The sequence below is a fragment of the Ambystoma mexicanum genome, chromosome 6p (assembly GCF_040938575.1).
Source record: "Ambystoma mexicanum isolate Mex_15411 chromosome 6p, UKY_AmexF1_1, whole genome shotgun sequence".
Taxonomy (NCBI): domain Eukaryota; kingdom Metazoa; phylum Chordata; class Amphibia; order Caudata; family Ambystomatidae; genus Ambystoma; species Ambystoma mexicanum.
Genome location: NC_090935.1, coordinates 1316715926 through 1316737560, shown reverse-complemented (window position 1 = coordinate 1316737560; position 21635 = coordinate 1316715926). Strand labels below are relative to the sequence as shown.

Genomic DNA, 21635 nt, shown 5'->3' with positions numbered 1-21635 from the left:
AAACAAGAAAAGAACTAGCCAAACTGGAGAAGGATATAGGCAAGCTAGAAAATGAATATGGGATAACAGGGGAGAGGGCCCTATTGTGCCTGATTAAGGGAAACCTTACAAAGTTCAGTGATATGGCAAATTGCGAAGTGCATCTTATAATCAAACCAGCAAAGGTCCGCAGATATGGAGAGGAGGATAAACCGGGACAATACCTAGTCGGAGTGATAAGGAGAGAGAGAAAATCACAGCTGATCGTATTTATTGAAGATGAATAGGGGCAGTTAGCAACTAAAACAGAGGCGATTAATACAATCTTCGATAAATACTACAAGAAACTATACACCAGGGCAAAAACTGGCACAGTGGAGGAAGTAATCCAGTATTTAAACGAAGCAACTGTACCCACACTGAGTAACGAAGCTCGATCAGCGCTGGATGAGCCAGTGACACTAGAACAAATGGTAGAGGCCATAACCACACTAGCCTCGGGCAAATCACCCGGCCCTGACGGATAGGGGATGGAAGTATACAAGGCGTATAAGGACATTCTGGCTCCTTGCCTATTAAAGAGATGGGAAGAATCATGTCTAATGGGTTAGCTCCCATCATCAATGACCGAAACGTTCATAATGGTGCTTCCGAAACCAGGGAAACCACTGAAGGAGGTAGCCTCATACCGCCCATTATCGTTGAAAAATGCGGATGCCAAAATAGACAAGATATTAGCAAATAGACTGCTCCCTTACATGTCGACCTTGATACATCCTGATCAGGAGGGCTTTATTACCAAAAGTTTTATGGCCTCTAATTTACAGTGACTATTCACGATCATCTCACAAATAGATACCCAGGCCTCCGCAGTGGCGGCAGCTCTACATGCGGAAAAGGCGTTCGACTCCATCTCTTGGGTGTTCCTTTTTGGCGTACTAGAGTGCTTCGGCATGCGCGACAACTTCCATAAATACGTCAGATTACTTTATCCAATCCGACGGCCAGAGTTTGCACCAATGGGGTTCTATTGGGGCCTGTCCACTTAGCTAGAGGAACATGACAGGGATGCCCTTTGTCACACCTCTTGTTCGCGTTACCAATAGAACCACTATCACAACGGATGCGCGTGTACCACGGACACAGGGGTATACATATAGCAGGACCTCCGCAGATCATCGCTCTGTACGCAGATGATACATTACTATAAATACGTAATCCAGAAACTATTATAAAAAAAATGGTTATGGATTAAGTGGCTAGATTCACGAACCATTTGGGATACAAGATATACGCAGAGAAATCAGAACTATTCCCACTAACCGATTACACTAATGAACCAGTAGATCTTTTTGGGTTTCGATGGGTCCCTCCCTAAAGTATTTGGGGATATAAGTATCCCGTACACAGACACAGCTATACGAACAGAACCATCGAAAGTTTCTCCAAACACTGAAAGTGAAACTAAACATATGGTCTAAGTTTCCAATGTCATTAGATGGTAGGGTGTCGCTGCTTAAGATGGTTGTGGCACCCCAACTTCTATACTACATTAACAATATCACAATATGGCCAAGGCATAGGTTCTTCACGGAACTCTGATCAATAGTTACTCAATTTGTCTGGGAAGGGGGTGCGGCCCAAAGGAAATGGGAAGTTCTGGTAAAACCATACGATCAAGGGGGACTGGCAGCACCAGATTTTGAATTGTATTAATTGGTCGCACAGGCGCATTTTGCGGGACAATGGTATCCAACAGTTGACAGCTCGGGATACCAAATACTAGAAAGATATGGCGCTGCCCCTGCAGACCTAAAAAAAGGCATATTAGATGATCGCTACAGGGATTCCTGCCCATTTGACCCTGTGCATACAACCAAATTAGCATGTCACCAAATATTTAAACGGGTGGATTCCCACACTCTATACAGTAGTAAAGTCCCACTGTGGAATTGCCCAGGCTTCCCCCCCAACATTTGATTTAGATATCCAAATGACATGGCACCCAGGGAAAACAATGAAACTAGGAAATCTATACCCAGGATGTAGATTTGTTACCATAGAAGAATTTAAAACAAAACTGGGAGGGTATCCGGTTAAAATGCTGCAATATTATAGAATGCGTGCTGCGGTCAAGAAGAGATGGCCGACGTATCCACGGAAACCAGACACATGCGAATGCTTGGAGACCGTGGTAACTGGTGCAGAAAGTAGGGGGCTGATCTCACGGTTATACCGGAAAATATAGAACAGTAAGGCACACAACAACATACTGGAAGAAAGGTGGGAGAGGGACACCTCCACGACAATCAATGACACGAAATGGCGCAGATACTGCACATTAACCAAGAATGTTTCACTCAGCACCCTTTTTAAAGCTTATCCAATTTAAAGTCCTAAACAGGCTACATTACACCCCCCCCCCCCCCCCAAGGTAGCAAGATTCTCCAGGGAATCATCTGACAGGTGCATGAAATGCTGTGCTGAGGGAGCCGACATAATCCACTTGTTCTGGACCTGTCCATACACAGCTGAATTCTAGAATGAGGTGGTGTGTGCTTTGCATAGTATGACAAGTCCCCACTACCCCTCAAATATCTACTGGGAGATATCGGAAAAGTGAACATTAAAACATGCAGACTGTTTAACATGGGTTGTGTAATTGCGAAAAAATGTATATTACAACCCTGGAAATCTAACACTGCGCCGACAATACATGAATGGGTAAAGGAATTAATGTATGCGAAGAAAGGGAAGCGGGGTATGTAGGAAAGGTAACAGCTACCAGTAGACCAAAAGACATATGCAGCCCATTTCAGGGATATTTGGAGGAAATACAAAATAAAGAGTGATAATAATGATCAGAATCTGTAATGTATTTGTGCTGGATACTGGTAAAAATAATTAACTATCAAAATGTTAATGGGAAAGTTGTGTACTGCATGCCTGCCTGAACTATAAATAAAGTTGGAGGAAAAAAAAAAATTAACTTTCTCTTTCACTCCAAGTCGAATTCTTAGAAGCCTCGAATTTTAAACCCTGCCTTTGTTGTGGCCATCAAATGTCCTTCTCCTACCCCATAGCGTTTGCCTGTACAGCCTTGGAGAGGAACACAACAGGCAGTAACGTTAGAGAAAATGATGTTTCTCCTTAGTCCAAAATTGGCCCTTTTTCTGATTTAAAATCATGCTGCATAGTTTAGTTGGGATGGGTGACAGTTGCAGGACCGACAGCCTAATAGCTAATGTAGCACTTGTCATAGATGGCACAGAAAACACTGAGTGCCAAGGGTCTTTATAAAACGCTTTGCTTTGTGGGACCTTTGGCTATCCTTTTTTCTCTATCGCCTTCCCACAAACCTCCTCCCTAACCCAGGCGTACATAACCCCAGATGTGATTTTTGATCCCTAATGTCCAAGTACTAGCTTATTCTAATGAGATTTTCCCTAAAAGCAGGCTCACTGACTCCCTCAGTGACTTCCTAAATTTCCCAACTTTGCCACAGGTTGGTGTTCTAATTGGGAATGGGTTTTTGCCTTGCAATTACTCAGTAATATTTACCTGGGTTCACTCAAGACCACCGTTACCATAGCCCTCTACTTTTGCTGCTTCTGCTCCTCGACCCATTCCCACCAACCTACTGTCCCTCCGTTGTTTGACTCCTCCATTCTCATGCCTCCACACTTTGATAACTCTTCTCCTCCTTCTCCCACTCTATTACTTCCACTCCTCCTTCCTACCACTACTACTCCAACTCCTCTACTACTACTTCCACGCTACTACTAAAATTTAAAATGGGGGGATTAGCCCCGCCCACTTCCGCACAGGATTGTCAGACTTGGCTGCACTGGGAAATTCGTACGACTGTTTGTGGTTTGGAGCCCGTTGTCGGGAATCTCTTCTGTACGTTTGGGGAACCTTCCCCTTTTGAGTGCATTGTGGTCTAGTGGATTTACTTTTTTCAAGGTAGGATTATTGGTGAGCTTTGCCATTCCAGCTCTGTGGGTTTCTGCTTTGGGGGGCTATGCAGCATCCTTCAGCTCCTCAGCTGTGATCGGGTTCCTGTGTCACTGGAGCTTTCTTTGTGTAGGTGGTTATTCTTGGGTTCTCCGGCTTCTCTTTTCTTCATGGCCTTCATCTGAAAAGACTGGAGACATGGTTTTGCACAGATACAGGTTGGCAAAAAAAAGGGGAGAGTCAGGTATTTGGGCCCCCACTGTTGCTTCTGTCCACTTCGAGGGGTGGTAGGGCTGGCGCTGGATCTCTCCCTGGTAGGCCTCGCACCCCAAGCTGAGAGAGGGTTCCTCCCCCTTTGTGAAGGGCAGATTATTGACCTTGTCACACACTTCAGTTCGTCAAACAGTTTTTATAGCTTAAACCCCATATTGGCGCATCTTGAAAGAAGCGTCAAGTCCCAAGTCTCATCCTTCTTATATCCACATGCACCACTCCCCTGAAATCTGGTTTCTGTTCTACCCATTTTTACATGACTCTAAATCTCTCAAGGCTAAGCACAAGAAGCTTTACTCTCTATGTATTCTTCTCAATCTCGTGTGCTTTCGTCAATGTAGATCAACCTGCCATTCTTTCCTCCCCTTTCCTCACTTGGCTTCGCTGGTTCTGTTAACTGGTTTAAATCCTACCTTTGTGAGCGATTCTACTGTGCCTCGTGAGCGGGTCACCTTTTCTCCTTCCGTCCACGTACCCCCACAAGTCTATATTCTTGGCTCCCTGTTATTATCTTCATAATACAACCCCCTTTTTGCTCTGATTAACTCCTTTAATCATTCCTGCAACTTCTGTGTTGATGACTCAAAAGATCCTCTTGTTCTCCACCTTCTCCGATACTCTTCACTCTATCGTAAACTCATGTCTTCTTGCGCTTCAGTCTACAATGTCTGCTCACTTCCACTACTGCAATCATTCTTACAACCAAAATCTTCTTATTCCCCTCTCACCTCTCTCGCCTCGCTAGGCCCCTTATCCTCTCTCCTTTCCTCATTTCTCCTTTCCTTCTTCGACTCTTCACATTTCCAAATCTTCCTTCAACCTTGGAGTCATTTTTGACCCCTTGCTATTGTTCTCTTCTCATATTTCCCACATGTCCCAGAACTGTTGTTTTCTTCAATCTAATCTTCATCATGCCCGTCCTTTTCTTTCCTTCCATGCCTCTAAACTTCTTATCTCCTCTCTAATCTTCTCACGCAATCATTTCTGCTCTGCTCTCCTAATAGGTCCTCCTGCTTCTCCTTTTGCACCTTGTGCTCTATCTATAATTCTGCTATCCCTAGTCTTCTTTTGCATCCCTGCCCCTCCATCTCTTCCTTTCTTTGGCAGCCTTCTTTACATCGTATTCAAGTGTCTTCATGGTCTCAACCCTTATTCTCTTGCCTCCCTGATTCTCTTCAAATCTCCCTCTGGCGCTCTTTGTTCTCAATCTTGCATCCTTCTTTCGGTTCCCAAACCTATATGTGCTTCCTCTCGATTCTGCATATTCTTGCTTCTGACTCCTAAACATTGGAATTCCCTCCCTAGTTCCTGCTTCCCCCTCCCATCACATCCTTTATACTCGCTTGAAAGATCACTTTTTCTCTTTCCTTTCTGATACCTAACCATTCTACTGTTGCATTTTGATTGTTCTCCTTACTCGTTGTATTGTACACTTCTTTAACTGTGTAAAGCAATTTGGTGAAAGTGCTATATCAATGTCAATAAATACAGATAGTATGTTAGATGCTGGTATAAGATACCAGTTTTGTTACATATGAAGAATCCTCCCTTGGCTTGGCGTGTCTACACAAGCTAAATGATGCATTTGCCTTTGTCTCTGTTTTTTACAATAGTGAAGCGGGGTTACACATATAACTTTACAAAATACTTAGTGATTCTGTTGTTGCAGTCTCAAGAAAATGCTGAGATAAGAAGAGCCCATGAAAAGCGGAAAGAAAGGCTTCACATGATACAGACCAACTACCGAGCAGTGAAACAGCAATTGAAAGAGTTGGAAGAGGGAAGTAACAAGTAAGTTTTAGAAGATCACGCAGCAAAGGTATTTGAAATATTCTGAAGATTGAGACCCTGTTGCCCAGCCATATATCTGCTCCTCATCGTAAAACGTTGCTTGAGTAGATTCCTTGCAAAGTGGTAAACACAAAATTGTCATAAAGTATGCCGGGAGAATATGTATATCTACATTTCTTACATGGTCTGGATGCGAAACTGTTGTATTATTGCCATTCTATTGTGGCTCCATTGCCTACAATATCTATTAAAATGGGATTCATGGAGTGACTCGAGGTGTGTTTAGTAATCTGATCTGTCATCTGTGTAGCAGGAAAGGTAGATGGGTACACTGGTAGGCTTTTAAAGATTATCAATCGACCCTTTAATCATTGAAACACTGTTGGATGACTGTGGAAAACAGATGAGCACAGAGCTTTGAGGGTGGCTGCATTTGGAGGGCTTTTTAATACCATAAAACACTAACGCTGTAGCTGGGTTGTTTCTCTGCTGTTACAACCCCCTTTTGTTCAGAGGTGGATAGGCACAGCAAAGTCCTGCAGTAAACATATTTGTGTAGTGTACACCATTTAATGCGCCATGTAGGGAGTACAAAGACACAATCAAGGACTCTCAAGTGCCCAGTGTATTGGCTTGAAGTGGGCCTGAGAAGCTCAGAGGAAGCCCTTAGAAATCCAGAGAAGACCATTTAGAGGCAAGAGGACTGGATAAAGACCAGAGTTTTTTGTAGGAGCTCTTCTCTGTTCATCTGGGGTATGTACTCAGCCTGCATATAGGTGGTGTTTTATTTTTTATTTTAAGGTGTTGCCGATCTCCCTGAGCAAAAGAAGACTGAAACCATAGAGTATTATATAGCATGGAAAAGGGATCTTGCTCCAAGATGGGATTTTCATGCCAGCCAGAGAAATGTGCCTCAGTGGAAGTTGAATATATATAATGAGAACAGACTCTTTTGCAGACACTCTTTAACTTTCATAGGGACTTAAATGAGAAATTGGGTAAAATGGTGAAGGCAGTGCACTCATTGGAAAATATGCTTGAGGATGTTGAAAGCGTGGAGAAAATGGCGTATAGAGATGTTTCTTAACACTGTCCAGCAACGGTCTACCACTGCAAAGGAAGTAGTGTGCGTACAGGATGAGTTCAAGGAGTGCGTGGCAGGACGTTTTCTGCACTTTGATGCCCAGGTAGAATCTTTGGTTACATGAATAGTAGGAGCCCATATGTGTGACCTTGGTCTTCCAGGATCTGATGATGTGGAGGTACTACATACGGAAATGGAGAGCTTGCTGTGGTACTCGGTGGCCTTGATGGTGGAGCTTAGTTGCCTAAAATCCACAAATGTATAGCCTGCAGACTATAGAACTGAACATTACTGAGAAGAAAGGGGTGAACTGTGATGATTGTGCTGCCGTCCTCTACTCTCAGAAATATTTTAATAGAGGAGGTCTTCAAGCATGAAAGGGTTGAATTTCTGGGGAGGTACATTCGTTATTCCCAGACCAGTGCTCTAAAACTGTGCAGAAAAAGAGGCCCACTTTGCTGTGAAGAAGTAACTAGGGAGGAGGGGACTGAAGGCTTCCCAGCTAGGTGCCATGTAGATCTGGCATGCAAATGTTACACCTTTGTCCAGGAGTCTGCTGTAGTGTAATTGGTTTCCATTTGTAAGGATGCATGGTCAACCACCTTGTGTTGTTGAATGGCAAGTGGGTGATTTGCAGATTTGAGGTTTGTGTGATCCTATAATAATCTAATGTTATGAATCCCCTTTTCTTCTTCCTTTCTTGCTTTCCCTTTGCTCTTCCCACACTCCGCTTTTGCTAGGGTATTTGAGCCCTTGGTGTAGTTTTCACTGGTTGGTTTCAATATATTCTGAAATCTTTTGTCAAATAAAAATTGTGTGCTGCATAAATGATTGGGGATGGTGAGAACTTCACCAGGAGGCTCTTAGTATGATTTGGGGAGCCAAATGACGGACCTTGGGAAGAGGCAAGCAAACCAGAGGCCGTGTTGGGCTCAGCGCAAACCGCAGTGAATCCAGTGAAGAGCTCTTGTGTGCTGTACCAGTGCTGTTGGCTGGGGGTTGAGAGAAGAATGATTACAACTTTATAATATACCCAAGACCAGGTAGGAGGGGATGGAAGAAAAACTCATCTTTGTATTCAAACAGAGAAAACTTCACATCAGGCAAGGAGGGAAGGAAATGTGCTGCTGGCACTTAAAACTGTTTTTTTGTGATTGTGCAAACAAAGCTCCAGGTCAATATAGCCCATTTAGCTAAATTAACGAAACCTGGATACATTACAATGAGTCCTATTTAGATTAAAATACCCTTGCAATGTTGTGTTGAGATGCATCTCTGATACATTCTTTCTTCTTCTCAATTGGGCTTCTCTAAACCCTGAGCTTTATGAGATTAAAACAAGGGAAAACAGACTGTGTATCATGTTTCTGTTGCATTTCCAGCAGCACCCATCTGTCTGGTCACCATGCGGCCTCGGGGCAAGATCCCCTACCATGCCCTGGGAAAATCATTTCACAGGGTCTATGAGAAAAAGCAACTGGAACACCAAAAGGAGACTCTCCTCACCCAGTTGCAGCTGAGCAGAAGGACTGCCCCTGCTCCCAACTGGAACTACGAGAGCTGTGAATTACAAGCTCTGCTCTGCACTAGGTTTGAATCCTCAATTGAGGTAAGTTATGTGTGTTTCTGCCATGGAAGGGTGGATCTTACCCTTTCAATGCATGGTCAAAAAGAATATGCCAGTGAGAGGTGTGTTCCCTTCGATTACACTAGTGCCAGCTTTGGATTTGAGTTGTTTGACCGTGGTAGAATTGTTCGTGGCGGATTTAACCGTAGTCATTTTCGCTGCGAATACGTTTTTACAGTGGCCAAACAAACCAAACCCATGTCCCCCCTAATCACCAGTACATCCACAAACCTCCTCTCACCATCCCCTTACCTACCTTTTCACTGTCCACCGCCTCTCCTGTATCCTGCAGCGTCAGTTACGTCCCTTTAATGCGGGTTGGTTCTGACACAGCTGGGTCCCTTTTTCTTTTTTCTTTCTTTTTTCCCCTCATCCTCTGCCTCTAATATTGAGGAAAAGGGGGACTCCCCTGCTCCCCTGAAATACAAAAATACTGGGGAGCTGGGGACATCCCCGCAGCCCCTGCTATCCGTGTTCAGTCTTTTGAAAAATCGATCGAATGGCACTGACTGAAATTGGTCAAATGTACCATTCGATCGATTTTTTTACAATCAATTTGGCAAATATCCCAGCTTTTAGCATCAGGGACGGAGAATAGAAAACCGTCTGCTAGAACAGTATGTAGCCAGTGTTTCAGACATGCCAGGTTCTAATCAAGAGTGGTAGCACTCAGTCTCCTACCTGTTGATTGCTCACACAGAAACTGATTTAGTAACTACTAGGAAGAATCCTCTTTTGAAGAGGCCATGACAGTGATGACAATGATTGTCAGTTTCCAAGCTCCCATCCATCTCCTTGAACGAAGCCTTTTCCACCAGAAGGTTACCTCCCCACTTGAATGAGGGCCATCACAGGGATCTAATTTGGATTAATAGAATGCCTCTTGTGGGAGGGATTACAGGAGCACTGTATCCTACTAGGCTTCAGCTGAGCTTTGACAGCCACCTCAGAGTCCCTGAGAGAAGTATCAGTGTTCCAGCCAGAAGGTTCTAGGTCAGAAGGGGGTTCACCACATGTATCCATGTGACTAGTCCTGTGCCTGTGTTTCTTATTGGCCTCAGCTCGCAAAGTAACAAGGACGCAGTGGTCTGGACAGGCAGCCTGGGCATGGTAACCAGACGCAACCTTGTGGGAAATGCTGGCATCCCTGGGTGGTAGAGGGTATCAACAAACACACCCCTGCAGGGCCCTCAGACATACTACTTAACAACATACGCTATATGGGTCCAGACCACATAAGGCTCTTATAACAGCATAACCAAGTACACAAGGAATTTAGGTAGACCACACATCTCAACCCAAAAGCTAAACTTAGACCAAATGGGAAAGTCGATACGGATACCGGTCATGTTTTACTGACATCTCGGGGACCCCAAAAGCCAAACAAAATAGCTGACTGAGTCAGAGAATTGTCCACAAAGAATAGACCCCCAGTCTGGCGTGCAAGTGAGAAAAGTGGTGGGAACACCTTGGACCATGGTTTTGAAGTCAGTCTGAAACCTTGTCAGGATGCAGATAAACATTTACACACGCCTGTGAAAATGATTGAGGTGTGTGGACCACACCATGTGCAATCAGGTTAAGGTTGCTGAATATAGAGATACTAAAGACCCAACTAGTGCCGGTCAGCGCCGAGAAGCGGGACCCTGGAGTTGATTCAATGAAACCAAAGGTTTGAGGCATAAACTGAGGGTAATAAATTGCCAAAGTTGCCAGAATACAGAAACACCACTTTGAAAAAGAATCATAGGGAAGTCAATGTGTATTTCTTGTGCCAAAGAAAACACATTCAGTCTCCAGCACAGAGGAAACGGTCTAGGCAAGGGAAGGAAGCACACAAGGCTTTTGCATTTTTGTATACTTAATACCACTTTATTAACACATGGTAATTAACGAAGTTCATCAATCCCATCCAGGGTGTATCTCACAACTGCTACAAAAAATATAAGGAATTATTACATCAAGCAAAAGTTCTCACCATCCTCAATCTATTAGGCAGCACACAATTTATATTTGACAAAAGATTTCAGAATATATTGAAACCAACCAGTAAAAACAACGCCAAGGGCTCAAAGAACCTAGAAAAAGGGGAGTGTGGGAAGAACAAAGGGAAAGCATGAAAGGAAGAAGAAAAGGGCATTCATAACATGAGATTATTATAGGATCACAATGTCTCTGTCTTATGACAGAAGCAAGGCTATGGCCCTTAGCTGGCATACAAAACAATCCTTCTCTTGTAGGATTCAAGACTGAATAACCTTCAGAATGATCACCTCTGATCTTTCTCTCCCCTCTCACTTCCTCTGCTTTCCTCCAAATACTTCCTTCCTCCTCCAGCTTTCCTCATGGTTTATTCCATCTCCTCTTCCTTTTCTCGCATATCTGTGTGTGTCTGCCTCTCTCTCTCTCTCGCTCTTGCTCTCGCTCTCGCTCTCTCTCGTGTTCTCTCCCCCTCTGCTTTTCTCCTCTTTGCCTGCTCTCTCTTAACCTCCTCCAGAAAACGATCTTCATCCTACTAGTTCCTCTGTGCCTCCTTGTTCTCCAAGCTGTTCCTCATCCCTCTACCCTCCTTCCTCCTGCTTACTCTTTCTACCTCCTCCTCTTCTCTGACCCACTTCTGTCTTCAACCTTTCTATTTTGCTTCTCTGTCGCCTACTTGGAATGTTGTCCTTAGCCCCTTACTGCCTTCTTGTCTGTGAGGCTTTTTTTTTTATAAGGTAATGGCAGCCATTCGACAAGCTTTCTGAGGAATGCTGTTTGCTGTCAAGACTCTGAGATTGGTTGGTGTAGGCTGCCTATCTCTTCCCACAGGCCTCCTGTTGACTGGTTTAGGATACCCCCGTTGTGTCTCCTTCAAATCAATCTTGTTTTCCCTACTTTTGCAGTGCTGCAAGCTAAACACTTAAAGTGAGCCAGTGTTATTTTGGAAACCAGTATTTGCCTGACATGGCAGTGGCTTCCCTGCAGCTCCTTGCCTGTGTGTCACGTCATGCCCATCCTCTGTTCCTGGTACTCAGATGAGTCTGTTCACAAACCTCCCGCAGGTCTCTCTCTGCAGGTAAGTGTGCTAGCTGGTTTGCAAGTTCCCTTGCAGCCTGCATGGTCCAATTAACTGTTCCCGTAGCAATTCCTGTGTGTATTGTGTACGCTTGTAGTGAGATCTCATTTTTCCCTAACAATTCCCCTTCTTTGGGTGTTGGTTCAGCCCGACAAGCATGTTTAGCTGGAAGAGTCAGTGATGGAGCCCCAGTCTACTGTTTCCTGGGTCTGTAATTTAGAGTAGGCAACATTCCCTGTCCCTCCAGAATCTACTGATCACCCTTCCTTAGCCTAAGACATAGAACATTGTCACAGTCCCTAACCAAACAAGAATTTTCCACCATGGTCGGACAGTGAGTTTCCCATCATCTCCTGACTTTGATGGTAGTCACAGGTGAAACCTGGCTCCTAGCCATAGAGGCTGATGGTTACTGATTCCCTTTGGTTTCCCTTTCTCTCCTCTTTCCCTTCAAAGTGTGTCCTGTCAGCTTTTGACATAGATTTAATTTCTCGTGGGGATGGGAGCCATGAAGCCAGGTTCATGAACCTGTACAAGTTGTTTGTGCCTAAGCGACACCTTCAAGATGGCTTGATGCCCCTTATCCTGATCTTCCTCTACATACACCTATGTTTGTGACAGAATGACTCCTCAGAGCCTTGTCCCAAGAAATAAGAGTCATCATTAGAACATGTTGGAGTTCTTGTTCATCCTGGAGCCAACCTTCAAAGCCCACTGTGATTCCAATGCTCCATTGGCGTGATCATATATCTGGTCCTTTCTCTGGCCTTTTTAACTGGTGACAGAATACTACCCTTTATGACGATCACAGGTTTTCGTCGCTTCTCCCCATATGGGAACGCTTCCCCATGAGGCTAGATAGGTGAGGCTGATACCCAATAGTTCCCCTATGGGTGGTAATAAGCAGGAGGACCTCATAGGGAGAGACTCCCCTCGGCGGGACTCCCTTTCCTTTAGGGAACCCCCTGATAACCTCCTAAAGAACATTCCTGCACCATATTACCCCTCTAAGGTATCAGCTCCTCATGTCTCTTTTAATTACTGTAATGCTGCACCATTCACAGATACACTCCTTAAAAGTACTGAGAAGAAGGGACAATCCAGGCAGTGATGCGACCCAAGGAGGGTGAACCGACTGGTCCCTTAACAGTGCTGACACTGCCAATGCCTCCAGGGTGAGCGGCCCATTGCCAGGAAGTAGAAGCAGACCAGTCCATGGAAGCCCCATGGATGAGAAAAGCTGCCTAGACGCCGCAGGAAGAGCTGGTGATGCTCGCCCTTCAGAAAAAAGGTAGTAAAAGTAGCGGGAGACCCGGGAGGGGCCAGAGTATAGCATCAAGGCTTAGACTCGTTAAAGTACTTGTCCCAAGAGTAAGAAGATTGGGCAAGTAATCGGGAATAATCTCCCTAGTCTCAATACTTGTCCAATCGTGAGAAGATTGAGCAAGTCATCTGAGGTAATCTCCCTAGTCTCAATACTTGTCCAAGCGTGAGAAGATTGGGCAAGTCATCGGGAGGAATCTCCTTCATCACTGTACATGTCCCAAGAGTAACAAGATTGGGCAGGTCATCGAGAGTAGTCTCCCTCATCACAGTTGTGACCCCCTTAAAACTCAAGAGGAGTACAGGACTAATACTCATCCCAGTGGCAATCACCAAGCCATTGGTTGTGAAGAGTGCACATTGTGCATCGGGAGAAAGCTCCCTCGTCCCAGTAGCAACCCTAATGCTGCTGATAGAAAGAACTGTATCTTTGAATTTGGCCGTCTGGCTCCTGATATTAATCTTAGTCTTCGAGGTGTCTCTACTGTGGACCTTGAAATCATCTATGTAATCTGTTACTTCTTGGCAGAATCAAAATCCAAAATATCCATGCTAGGTGGGCATAGTGACATGTGGCCATGATAGCAAGGAATAATGAAAAATTGTCAGAGTGAGTAAACTGGCCAAAAATGTGTGTGAGTGGCCTGGCAGTTAACAAGACATGATATGATATGATATGATAGTTTATTTATATAGCGCCTATACACAATGTGTTTAAAAGCGCTTCAAGGCAAGGAAGGGAACAAGGGAAAATACGACATTCTTACAGGCCATGAATAGTAAGGATGTGAAATTAACTATCGTACTCGGCCTGACGACATTTCAGATAGTGCAAGTGCTAAGACATAGATAAGGAAGGGAGGGAGAGAGTGGGAAGGAAACGGAAACAGACAGGCAACTACCGTAATAGGCCTGACGACATTTCTGGTAGAGCTGGAGGAAAACAAAAGGTGAGGGAGAGCGGTGCAGAAAGGGAAGGGAAGAACAAAACAAGTGACTATTGTACTAGGCCTGACAACGTTTCAGATAGTGCTGTAGGGAGGGGGGGGGGCAACAGTAAGGGGATAGGGGAGCGACAGACGAGGTTGCTATCATATTAGGTCCAGGGACAATTCTGATAGAGTAAGTGCATAGAAGAAAGTAAGGGGAGGAGATAGGAAAAGGGAGACCGGAGGGGAGGAGAGAACAGAGAGTAAGCAGTCAAAAAGAGTGGAGAAACAAGAGAGGAGAGCGAATACAATTGCAGAAGTCAGTAGTAACACATAATGTTGCAAACCAGGATACAAGATGAAGATGGGAACAGCATGATTCAGGGCCACCATGAGTACAAGATGCAAAGGAAGTCCAGCATGAGAGTTGAGAAAGGGTGACGCACCGTGAATCAATGAAGTCCATAAAAGTAAAATCCAGCATTGGCCACAAGACGGTGATGGTGAAACCAGAATGTATCAGGACAGACTCCTGTGTGCAGGAAGGGGGGGTGCACAAGGGAACAACACAGGGGGACCAGAGAGGGTGGGGGCTTGCCTGTTGGGACAGAGGGTGTAAACACATGTTGGTGCATGCTTACCTGCTGTCTTAGCAGGTGGTAGGACCCTAGATCCTCCTGGTTCAAACAGGTCCAAACAGCAATAGCCCTTTTCTTTGACTGCCCTTCACTTTGGATGCCCAGGTAAGAGACGCCCTTCATCTAAGAGTTAAGAGCAGGAAAAAAGAGGCAGGGCTAAGAAGGTGGGCAGGGCATAGGCCAGGTGACCTAGATCCACTTACACCTGCTCCCCAGCTGCTCCTTAAGTAGGGAAAAGAGCACAAGCAGGAAGGCACCAGGTGGGCGCGGCTTGCTAAGTGGTATGATACCTTTAATATAATAGACAAAGTGGTATGGGCAAATGCACAGCAAAAGTACTAAGAATATATACACACATGTAGACACAATTAACAAACGTTATTCTTTAAAAGAAATTCCAAAATACAAATACCGGAGACAACCCTCAATGGTTGCCTACCTGCACATGCTTCAGGTTTGTCTACTCAAAACATGGATTACTCAATTCATGACATAAACCATTAACCATACATCATTTTGTATAAATATTTTTACATTTGTCATTTGCCTTTTAATGCTTAGGGTTCTCTCCTGAAGAAGGGCATCTGCCCACAACGCTTAGTGTCTCATATAAAGGACAATTTCTTGAATGCTGAACTTTTCCAATTATGTTTATATTGTTTTAAATGATGATGTGAATAATTTCATTATGTATCATCATCATTTGTTGAACCTCAAGATGTTTTACGTTTCCATATTGTTTGTGTCTTGACAGGACTTTAGACAAGAATGCTATGTTTGTTTTACTATTTATTTATGTGGATAATAGATCCATTGACAGTTTTATTGTTAAAAAGAAATTCTTCTTAACGTCTTATGTCGTGAATTGAGTGGGGTATGTTTTGAGTCAACACACCTGAAGCATGCGCATATAGGTGACCATTGACGGTTGTCTCTGGCATTTTTGTAATTTTGGATACTTTTAATAGAATGCTAGTATGTAGTAAATGGCAGTGGTGCAAGTATAAGGCTTTTTAGGGCAATGTGTGACAGTTGTATAATAAATGTACCTTTTGATGGCATAATCTGACAATGGTACCAGTACAAAGGCTTTTGCTACTGATATCAATATCTGAGAATATCTACCATAGAATGGGTGTAGCAGGGCATATAATAGCCATCCCTGTGTGGCAAGCCAGAAGAAGGACCCGGACCAGAGGACCTACTTTTCAGTTACCTTGATTCAACTTAAAAGAAAAACGCCTCACAAACCCTATTGCTAAAGAGGAATTCCCTTCCTATCAAACCAAACCAAGGTGCTTGTTAATAGTCTAAAGAAAAATAGTCCTCTGTCCAAACCTATCCACTAAAAAAGTCGACATGAATAAAAGAAAATTAGGTGGAGTGCCCGCACGCAGTGTTGGATGCTAGAATACTTCCCAGCTGTTTCACAAATTTCTCCTGGTTCTGGATTCTGACATTTAACAGTTCTCCTTATTTCAAACTTCTTGGCAGTTTATCAAAGTTCCTCAAGTTACCCAAGTTCAACCTGGGTAACTTGAGGAAAAAACAAAATGTCCATAGTTCTTTAGATGGAGAGATATTTCCATGCTCTGTCTCCACCACTTGTGTTGCTCTCTCCCCACTAAATTCAGCTTTTGGGTCCCTCTGGGCTTCCGTCGTGTCTGTTCTTTGCTTTTTTTATTGGGCAACTCTGGCTCCCTTAGTTTTCTTTGACGCATTACTTCACTTAGCTCTCTGAGGCATCAGTAACCACTCTCTTCTACTTGTGGTTCTCTCAGCTCTTGTTGGTTTTTGTGACCCTTCTGTAGATTTTTCCTCCTTGAGTTTCTCGGCTTGAATAATGCCTCTCTTTCTCTAGTTCAGTCTTTCTCTCTGATCCTCTGTGACCTTGGAACGGGTTAGGGCAATCCTTCCTTCTTCCCCAGTCCTCTCTGTTCACCCCCTCGACCTGGGCAGCCAGCGTATCTTCCATGTTGCAGGGTCTGCTCCATTGAGGGTCAGTCTCTTCGGCAATGCTCCTGCCAGCCTGCTTGTCTTCCGCACTGGGTACGAACTATTTTCAGTCTCCGGTCATCGTGGTGTTCTCACACCCTTCTGCTCGCTCGTTGGGAGCGGAGGATTCACTCCTCGCTCGGTTCCTGGTTTTGGTGTACGTTTGCGGCCGGTGAGCCCACCACGTCCTCCAGGTTGTGCCTCGAGGTAAGCTTTGCTTTGGTTGGCCTTGGCTTCTAATCTCCAGCACACCTCTGCATCGGGACAGAGGCATCACCCTTCGGCATTTGCCTCGCTCCACGCCACAGCTAGGCTCTGCTGCGCAATGCGGCTCCGCCCCTCGCCAACATACTCACATCGGAGGTTCGCGTTTGCGTGTGGTTTCTCCTTCTCCGCTCAAGGGAATTGGCCCTTTATTCTTTTGCTTCTGTAATGAGAGAGCGCGTGTCATTCACCACAGTTTGTCAAACAGGTGTTCAGTTCATCATTACCTTGATCCAAGCACATAGAGGTATTGTCAGTATTGCGACTCTCATGTATGCAGATAATATCTGGTGCATAGGGAGTACCCCATAGGAATGGGAGTCCTTGTGCCCTGGAAGAGAGTCATTCCCAGTGAGGTCTGCTTTCCCAAATCTTTGAGGGGTTTGCTTAGAGGGCTCACCTCCCTACCCTGAAAGGGCCGGCTCCCCCTTAGGGAAAAGGGATAAACTCTCCAGATTTGTCACACCTGATAAAAAATAACAGTACCCAGGCATATGATGTCAAGCCAGAGAGTGAAACCCTCTAATGACATCAGGCCTTTTCGAGAGTAGAAGTGCTTTTAAATAAAATCACTGAAGTGTAAAAACAAAACATCATTTTAAGAAACGCGATTATAATAATATAATTAACACTCGCGCATGATAAACTGCTCCAAGGCGTAAAAACAGCAATGATTTTAATAAAAATGAAGTTGCCACCATTTCAGTTATAAATGAGCAACAGCCGTTTCCTCCAGTATCACCTCTCTCCAAGCACTGTCAGAATAGCTACCAATAAACTTAACAGTGGCGAGTAAGGGACATTTCAGAATAAAGGAAGCAGAATTACTTTTGAAGTACTGGGTACTTGGGACGTGTAGAAATTCTGGCCGTTTGTTAAATGTTTTTTTTTATACAGTTATGTGGCAAGCCATTTCCTCAGGGAAGCGTGGGCATGTCTAACTTTGCTTTCCTTTGGCTTCACCATTCCATTGGTCAATGCCCCTAATGACGTACGTGTTGCAAATGGTTGGAAAAGAGCAAGACATAAAGTAGCAGAAACATGTACCTGTTTCATGAATGGAGGCAGTTGAGGTACTTTGGGCAAAGACACAGTGCCATAACTCATAATTACGATGGTACAGATGAGCCATGAGCTGGGAGCGTGCACTGGAAAGGTCTAGGGAACGGAGTCTGGGGAATACTAACGCGAGTGGAATGGAGCTGGCATGAATCAAGAACTAACCCAAGGGGTCAACATGGCTTTATGAAATAAAACATGTCTATGTGTCGATAACATGTTAGCAACGTACAGCAGAAAATATATTTTCTTTGACGATGCATGTTTTTTTTAACAGAACTCCAAGTACAATTAGTCACCCACGTGCAGAATCCTGGCAACTGAGGCAAGAAGATTCGGATGCTGTTTGGAACGAGCTTGCACATTTCAAGAAAGAACACAAAAAGCTTTTGATCGAGAAGTGAGTTTATTTTATTCCCATGTAATGTTCCCTTGCAGGCTCAAGCCATTGCATTTTCTCTTCTTTTTTGTGACTTCAAACAAGCCCCAAAGGAATGGTTTGCAACATTCGAGGATCAGGACATCTCTCGCTCTCCACTAAAAGAGAGATAGAAACTTGAGTTTATAAAAAAAAAAGAGAGAGAGAGAGATATAAATGACAGTTACAAGTTTGCTAGTACCAACCGAAACTGCACAAAATGATCTAGGGATTGTGGTAATTAATGTGGCTCTCATCTGTTGGAGGTGTCGCTCTTCATTAGCCCGTATTTTACACACTGCCGTGCTTCATTTTTAGAATGAGGTGGTGAGGGGATAACCTAGCCAGCCATCCTTGTTTGATCTCCCTGATACATACGCAATGCAGAATGCCTCAGCTCTCTTGGTTCCTTGCCCTGTCCTGCTAATCCCAGCTGAGCTCATTATGATGTAGCCTTGCTGCTGCTCTCGAGCCAGATCTGTCCAAGCTAATTACTGCTAGCAGCGGAGCTGGCTGTTAAGGGTCTGGTGTGGATCTGCTAACATGGTCCTTGGTAGTGACCTGCAAAAGGCACGAGGGAATTGCTCTCTTTCTTGCTGTGCACTGCCTGTCCTTAGGGTTTAGTGCTGATCCCTTCACACTGCTCTTTTAGCTACAGTCAGTGTAAACCCTGGCGGAGGAAATTCATACTTTAGAAAACATACAGTTTTCTACTTTGATCTATTATAATTCACAGGTCTTTATGCTCAACTTGGCATCAGTAGAAAGCTAGCTTTTGTGTTGGAATAAAGTAAATTAATGTAGCATAATTAGTTCTTTGTTTTTCAGAATTAATTCATCTTCTGCTTAGGGGAAGGGCGAGTTCCTAAAAAACATTTGTGTGGTGTACAATCGGCATTATTGCAAGAGGCCTTAACAGTTCTGCCACTGTTTGTTTTGGGCACACATATTTTTGTTGTAAAGGGAGTACAATTTGAACATTAATTATATATTGGTGTTTAAAATCATTTATACTAATTTCAAGTGAAAGATTGCAGATAGATGTACTCCTACATCCCGTCCCCTTTCCTCCATATTGTATTGGTGTCCCTCGCTAGGGACGGTAGACAGAACCTTTTTCACGAGAAAAATCATCTTCCCCTTTAAATTTAGATGCATGCTGGGGCGCGGCCTTGGGTGCATGCGCTCCCTTGACTTTGCCCACGGGCGCTACTCCTCAGTCCTCTTTTCCATATCGACAGGAACGGACCACTTTCACCAGTTCTCCTGGGTTGGGGCTCTGGTCTAGTAATTCCACACGCTCTTCCCCGGAGAAGTATTCTTGTCTTTTTTTCTTTTTCAATATCAAGCACTGCTTTGTTCTCTGGCGCCACGCTCCTCCACGGTGCATGTCGACGACAGCGGGCTTCAGAAGGTGTCCAGCCTGCGAGGGTCCCTTCCCAACATCTGACCCCCATGCCCTATGCCTCTGCTGCCTTGGCCCAGACCAGGGCTGGGACGGCTGTGCCGTGTGCAACGCCTTGAGTCCGCGTGCGCTCAAGAACCGACTAGCCAGGTGGAGGGAGCACTTCGGAAGATGGTCTCCAGAGGACCTCAAAGCGTTTGTGAAGCAGAAGACCAGGCCCGAGGTGGATGCCTTGTTCTCCTTCGCACCCCGCAATGGTGACTCCTTCCCAAGGAAGCGCCCAAGTGGGAGGGACCTGCCAGGTTCTCAGACCAGCAACAACACTGAGGCTACTCCAGCCACCAGCCACCAGGCCGAAGGGTCGCAAGATCCTACCGGTGCTACCGCTGAGGGCTCGCAGGGCTTTATTACCAGGTCCCAACCCGAGGGGCTATGCCCTAACACCAGACCCATGTCTGAGGAGGCACCTGCATGCAGCACTACCGGCACCACTGCCGAGAGCACTCCGCCTACCAGGCCCCGTCCTGAGGTGCAGGGTAGGCCTCAACCACCACCGATCAGCGTACTGGTGGAAGCAGGACCCAGCTTAGCATTTTCCAGGACGCAGACACGTGGCACGGAGCAAAACAAAATGGCCACTGGCCCAGACAAAACGGTGGCTCACCCAATGCATTTTCCCTTCGGAGACCAGGCAGGGGAAAGAGCTTCCTGGTGGGATTGGTCAACTCCTGTCACTTTGTCCACATCCTTTCCATCCACTTCGCAGGGCAGGTATAGGTTTCCCTATACAGCAAGACAGGGCACGTACAGGACAGAGCAGCCCAGGGCCCGGCCCCTATGGCACCCCTCCAGCCTGTGAAGACCGGTTCTTCGAGAAGTTTCTCGCACTCATGAGATCTCCACAGATGGGTACCATCCGCATGGACGTGATCAGGGACATGCTCCCTCCTGTACACCCGCAAGCACCCACGACCACACTGCCCCTGGGTCCAGCTCAGCCCCCGGCTTCCATGCCGGTACCAGTCACGGCAGCCCCGGCTCTCCCACCTCAGCAGCCTCTGGCACTGATACTCAGCATGCCACAGCTGCCTGTGCCCAGCACTCCTCCTGCTCCCCTGGGCCCGCAGGACACAACAGTGGACACAGACGAGGAGGAGGATCCTGATGCTCCATCGTCAGCCTTTTCACGAACGACTCGGGGGGGGGGGGGGGGGGGGGGGGCTGGCTGAGTATTTAGGAATCCCACAGCCACAGGTGGAAAAACCGCAGATGGGGGTACTGGCTGAAGTTCTCACCCTATGCCCTACTGCTAGAATGGGAAACCCACTTCAAAAGGACGTGGTAGCACATGCCAAAAAAGAGTGGCTCAAGCCACGCTCTACCCAGCCTACCAATAGGCATTGCGATGCTAAATACAGGCAAACGGAAGGGGATCCCATCTTATTCTTGGCGCACCCCCAACCACATTCCTCAGTGATGGCGGCAGCATCACTGTACTCCAAACCACAATCTTCTTCGGCGACATCAGCCTCAGCACTCCTGGGCGAGGAGGAAAAGATCTTGGAGGTGTTTGGGAAGAACATTTATTTCAACGCCACTCTCCACCTGCGCCAGGCCAACACAGATGCCATGTTGGTGGCTGTCAACCAGAAGCGATGCCGGGAGATCGCAGATTTCCTCCCTGAGCTCCCTACCCACAGTCAGGCTCCCTTCAAGGCTAGCCTGGCTAAGGCCAAGATCGTGGCTCAAGACATAATGGAGTCCACGGTGGCCCACATTCCTTTTGCTTTGCCACGGACATGAGAAGGATGGCTTGGCTGAGTGTGACAAAATTC

The 21635-nt window shown here is 45.5% G+C and overlaps 1 protein-coding gene across 2 annotated transcripts in view; it reads left to right on the top strand.

Moving 5' to 3' along the window:
• The window catches only part of CNTLN (centlein), a 2346865-nt gene that overhangs the window by 1125745 nt on the left and 1199485 nt on the right, over positions 1 to 21635 (top strand). For both annotated transcript variants that reach the window (XM_069625978.1, XM_069625977.1), the window contains exons 12-13: positions 5879 to 6000; positions 18255 to 18377. In XM_069625978.1, the coding sequence (XP_069482079.1) occupies positions 5879 to 6000; positions 18255 to 18377 (245 nt within the window). The remainder of the gene's footprint in view (positions 1 to 5878; positions 6001 to 18254; positions 18378 to 21635) is intronic.